Here is a 5,729-nt window from a genome sequence, read left to right on the forward strand (position 1 = left end):
TATTTTAATTTTTTTAGGTATACCTTAGACAGCGCTTTTCAAAAAGCGCTGTCTAAGCCCCCCACCTTAGACAGCGCTTTGGCCAAAAGCGCTGTCTAAGACCCTCCTATTTTAATTTTTTTAGGTATACCTTAGACAGCGCTTTTCAAAAAGCGCTGTCTAAGCCCCCCCCCCCCCCCCCCCCCTTAGACAGCGCTTTTGCCAAAAGCGCTCTCTAATCCCCCCTTAGACAGCGCTTTCTAGCCACTGCATCTGTCAACAGACATTTTCAGTAGTTGTGATGAAGTTACCTGACCTCATTGTAACACATGTAATTCAATACAGAACAATTAAGTTTATATATTAAAAGTTTTAGATCAAACATCAAACACTGCAACTGTTTTATTTTCAAAATACATAGAAACTTTTAGCATAGAACTAGAAAGCTAGACATGACAATGTTGTTAAGCAGAAAGACCAGCTTCTTCGAGCAGCTGTTTCACCTTAGTGATGTAATCACTCATTGCTTCATCCTTGGATTTTCCTGCAAAATAAATAAATATAATTTTGACTGTTGCATTGAAACTATAGATTGACGATGTCTTAGTGTCGTGTTTGTGTCGGTATTTCATAGCACAAAAGCACCATAACAAAATATTCACACTAAAAACCGAAACTTATAACTTTTTCTACCTTCAACAGCCTTCCATGCATCCCATTTAGCTCTGTCTTTCTGGCTGAAAATCCCAGGACGAGCTGTAAATCATACACAAAATCATGAACAATCATAATCCATAAGCCTTATTGCCTAGCGCATTTCTGTATTAGCCTACTTGAGTTTATCTACCGACATAAACATTAGCGAAACTGTTTAGAAGATCTTATAGAAATAGCTTATGACATGTCCATAAGTTGTTTTCAACTTATAACGGTTTGTTCGGCCTTAAGCTTGTGTCGGCCCTAACCCTCCACTCGTTATTGCAGGAAGGTGACAGTGAGGATTCAAAAGTGGAAATATCGATTTGAAAATGACTTCTTAAATAAAAGAAAACTCACCGGTGGTAACAGGTCCAAGAGTGGCTTGCTTGTACAATCCATAAAGGATAAGCAAGTTTTCATTTGATGGACTCTCTTTTAGAGTCTTGACTTTCGCAGCATGCTCCTCAAAATCCTCCTGCATCACATTAACCAAGTGTGTAATGCTTGAAGTAATCATTTACTTATACTTATAAGCATAATATCAAGCACATGCAGAATTTTGATACTATTTCTATGAAAATGAAAAACATTACATGTTATGTTCATGTTCAGTACAGAGATCAGATTTAACATTCCTGCATAAAATTCAGCAAACAGTTTGAATCACATCATTTGAATAACAGGGTTTTTTCATACTGATAGCATTGAACAATTCCCAGTAACCGATTGCTGATAAAGAACTCCCCCAATTATAGTAAAAAGCAAACAAACCAGACCAGCAGGACTAGCATGCTTATCCCAAATCGTCACATTAATAGCCACCGTGAGAAACTTATTCACAACCCCAGTAACCGTAAAAGCAGTAGCCGAAACCGCTTTTCTCGCAGCAAATCCAAAGAAACTGATAAGCAAACCAAACACACAAGACAAAGAAACCGCAAGAAACGCATTCATCTCAAACAAACTCCCGGTACTCGAATTAATCGCATTCGAAACCTCAAAATTCTCTCCAGTTAGAAACCAAAAGAAAGGAGCAATCATTAAAGACAAGACAATACTTTAATGATTCCTTGAGAAATACTAGGGGGACAAACTCTTTCTACTCAATTGAAGAGTATAGTTCCTATACTCTAAAAGTTTGGAAGTTCATAAAAAAAACTCAAAGCCAACAATACTTCATAACAATGGAGATTTCTTTCTTTAACAATGAATTATATCTCTTTTAAGAAAATATCATAATTATTTAAACTTGTTATATACCATAATCATCTAATGTAACTCAACCAAATGGAAGCAACAAAAGAGAATATCCAAATGAGTGCGACTTATCAAGTGAATATTCTGCATCCTTACACATTAATGATTCACTATCACATGAAAAAATTAGGTGAGTAACATTGAAGCCCTACTCAATCTGCTCATAGTATCTACAACTACTCTGGCTTGGTCCCCCTAGTCCTAGTTAGTTAGTTGTATATAGTTTTAATAAAAAAATGGTAAATATTGTGCAGTTCAATAAAAAAACATGATAATATACCTTAGACTCTTCTCCAGGCGCTTGAAACCAACATTAACAACTCTGCCCTTAAACTGATAGATGCAAACCACAGCTATGTCATGTAGCATTTGAACAATCCCCAAGGCTGATGTAGAATCCAAACTAATAGAAGAGAAGGATTGATTATGATCTCATTGCCAATACAAACTCTTTCCTCTCTCCACCAGACACTCCTTGACACATGTTCTCATACAATTAAGAATACAAACATATTTGTCAGTATATTAAACTCTATTATGTTGTTTTCGAGCATGACATTGATTATGACTAATTGAGACTCTAGTGGAAGCATGAATGTACCTCTCCAAGCCTAGCTCATAGATACCATATGTGAACAAGCTGCATATGTCAATGTTTCTTTTACAGTTAGGTGAGGAAACATAACATCATTCTTCACTTGTCAGTATATTAACATTCAGAAGCAGTGTTGCATAGAAAATCGTCAAAAGAAACCTACCTGCTTTTTAAGAACTTGGAATATGGTTGATCATTGTAAGTAACAGATCCGCCAATTATTGGTCGAAAGAAACCTACCTGCTTTGCATATGAGAGTTCATTTTTACCGGATACGGTTGAATTTTGCAAACGGTTCACTATATGCCTTTGGCGCAGCATAAGAACAATTCCACAAAGTTTGACCTTATAGCCACCAAGATATGCTCTAACAGCTTGTGTGTAAGTATAATTTCTTTTGCCGTTAAGTTGGTCACCCGTTCGATAACCAACTGATAGAAGAGTAGAAGTGTAGTAAATAATAAAAGCGAAAAGCAGCATCATTGATGGACCAGCAATCCATCCAAGTTGGGCTATAGCAAACCTATAAAGATAGCAAAAAACACCTCAACTTTAATCTTGACTTAGACCAGCAAACTCAGATATGGTTTAGCAGCTCAATCTTCCAAAACGTTATTACCTGAATTCCTTCAGCAAGAATGTCCAGGCCGTATATTTCTGCAGCTCGGGAACTTGCAATGGCTCCGGTGTGTCTTACACAATTTATGGCCACTGTCTGTCAACAAAATCTCAATAGTTATGACGCGCCACTCTACAAACTAGTCCATATGTACTTTCACACAGAGAAAATTCTTAATATACCTTAGCAGCAACGGCAGTATCCTGGTCACGAACTTTATCAACACCTAAATCGTTCAGCACCATCCTACATTGAGCAAGAGCCTGCATATGAAAAGTTCGGTTATTCATAGTCAATATGTAAGCATATTCTAGAGATACAGTTTGCAGTATCAGGAGTCTGCACAAATCATAAATGACGGCATTGTTTAGATAAGCCAATAGATTCCATTGAAAATACGTTTGATGCAATCTGATAAATTGTATTAAACAAAAGTCATTGCAGATTTTAAAGCATATCTATTATTCAGCGTGTTTGAATAGGAAACATAATGTATCATAATTGCGATGGATGCTTCCATCCGCAGAATTTTCAATTGGTAAGACGTGGTCCGACGTGCATTCTTGTTTTGTCACTGCAACAGTAGCTACTTTCAAGTATAACTAAGAGTATAACTAAGAGTAGCTACTTCAAGTTTTATTTTGGATTCTATGATCAAAATGTTGGAATTGATTGCACGAGGGACCACAAATACAGAAACAAATAAAGCATAAGGCACTGTAACAGTAGCTAATACAACATAAGATAGACGACTAACATTGAATTCAGTAAAAGAATACAGAGGAAATAAAGTAAAGAACAAAAGCTATTAACCATTTGAACCTTGTCACCATGTATTGCAATAGCTGGAAAACCACTTCTGCATAGCCAACTTTCTAAAGCATCTGCTCCTTTCTTTGTTTCAACAAATATAAGAGATAAAGCAAGCTGCATTTCATAAAAAAATATTATCAAACACAAAGTATATCAAAAACAGCTGGTACAGAAGCAACAATAATTGTAGATTTACATTGCAATATTACCTTCCCATTGACTACATTGCGTCGGAGAAGATCCACAAGACGATTCCTTTTCTCCATATCCTGAACCGATTCAATTTTCTGTACAATCAATTCAGTGCTTGAACCAACCCTTCCAACAGCCAGGAACACATAGTTTGACAAAAAATCAGATGCAAGCTTCTGCAGTTCACAACAACAAAGCATGAAATCGTTATACAATACACAAACCAATTGAATATAACATTACAAAGACACATCAATTAAACAGTAAACAATTCTCAAAGCATCAAGAACATCATCAAAAACAGTAACTAAAAAACTATATCACAGGGATTAAAGTTAACCAACCTGTATATTATCAGGAAAGGTGGCACTGAAAAGCAAAGTCTGTCTAGCTCCCGGAGCAGGCATGTTCATCTGCTGAACAATGTTGCGAATCTGATGCTCAAAACCCATGTCCAGCATCCGATCAGCCTCATCCAAAGCAAGATACTTAATCTTCTTCAAAGAAACCCTTTCTCTTTCAATCATATCCACCAAACGCCCAGGAGTTGCAACCAAAATATCAACACCTCTCTCCAAAACACGTAGCTGTTTACAGTCACAAACAATGAATTTGAATCCATACTATAAAACCTCACAAACCAACAAACAAAACAAAAACCTGTTGACCAATAGGAGCACCCCCGTAAGCAACCGCAATCTTCACTCCTGTTTGATAAGCAAACTTGTTTGCTTCAGCATGTATCTAACCAATAGTTTTGAGCATATAAAAAAACAAAAATTAGACTCAAACTATGTTGTTGTTTTCTACTTTGAACTAAACAAAATATGTATTTAAAGAATAAAAAATTAAAATAGAAAAGTAAAACAACAAAAACAAAACCTGGCATGATAACTCCCTAGTTGGAGACAAGATGAGTGCAGTGGGGTACGCAACATCGGAACCACCGCCATGTGGCATAGCCGACAACCCAGAACCTAAACGATCTTTCATAATCCCAGATATAATCGGAAAACAAAACAACGCCGTTTTCTGGCTCAATGCGGGGCTCAACCGGAGGGCGATTGTTCCGATGAGGAGGATCGTGGTTGTAGTTGAAGTTCCGCGGCGGTTGTTGTTGTTCGGGTCGAGGGAAATGACGTGGAGGACCATAACCGTAACCGCCTCGGCCACGTGGTCTGTGAGTGGAGCGATTGAAAGATGATGAATCCTCGGACGGAGGAAAATGGGTTCGGTTGTTGTAGGGAGGAGGAGCATTGGAACGGAATTGAGGAACGTAGAGGGGTTGAGAGGGACGAGATTGTTTGTGAGTAGTTGAATCAGACCATGCCATAGTGAGAAGGAAAAAAAACTGTTTTAGGTTAGTATGCCTTAGACAGCGCTTTCCAAAAGCGCTTTCTATACCCCCTAGACAGCGCTTTTGGTTTTAATTTTTTTTTAATTTAAAGACTTTAGACAGCGCTTTATCAAAAGCGCTGACTAAGGTATATATTTAAAAGCGCTTTCTAAAAGCGCTGTCTAAGGGGGGGTCTTAGACAGCGCTTTTAAAAAGCGCTGTCTAAGACCCCCCCTTAG

The 5,729-nt window shown here is 37.5% G+C and overlaps 2 protein-coding genes across 2 annotated transcripts; both read right to left on the minus strand.

Moving 5' to 3' along the window:
• Positions 1 to 334: 334 nt before the first annotated feature.
• Positions 335 to 1,195, minus strand: LOC127081119 (acyl-CoA-binding domain-containing protein 1). Its single transcript, XM_051021403.1, has 3 exons — positions 1,036 to 1,195; positions 673 to 735; positions 335 to 523 (listed from the first exon to the last, which is right to left on the minus strand). The coding sequence occupies exons 1-3, from the start codon at positions 1,193 to 1,195 to the stop codon at positions 444 to 446; spliced, it is 303 nt and encodes a 100-aa protein (XP_050877360.1). The 3' UTR covers positions 335 to 443.
• A 2,415-nt stretch (positions 1,196 to 3,610) lies between these two features.
• Positions 3,611 to 5,411, minus strand: LOC127081120 (DEAD-box ATP-dependent RNA helicase 52C). Its single transcript, XM_051021404.1, has 6 exons — positions 5,037 to 5,411; positions 4,815 to 4,898; positions 4,499 to 4,741; positions 4,172 to 4,330; positions 3,963 to 4,076; positions 3,611 to 3,751 (listed from the first exon to the last, which is right to left on the minus strand). The coding sequence occupies exons 1-6, from the start codon at positions 5,409 to 5,411 to the stop codon at positions 3,611 to 3,613; spliced, it is 1,116 nt and encodes a 371-aa protein (XP_050877361.1).
• Positions 5,412 to 5,729: the final 318 nt, after the last annotated feature.

Source organism: Lathyrus oleraceus, chromosome 5 (genome assembly GCF_024323335.1).
Source record: "Lathyrus oleraceus cultivar Zhongwan6 chromosome 5, CAAS_Psat_ZW6_1.0, whole genome shotgun sequence".
In the NCBI taxonomy this organism is placed as follows: Eukaryota; Viridiplantae; Streptophyta; class Magnoliopsida; order Fabales; family Fabaceae; genus Lathyrus; species Lathyrus oleraceus.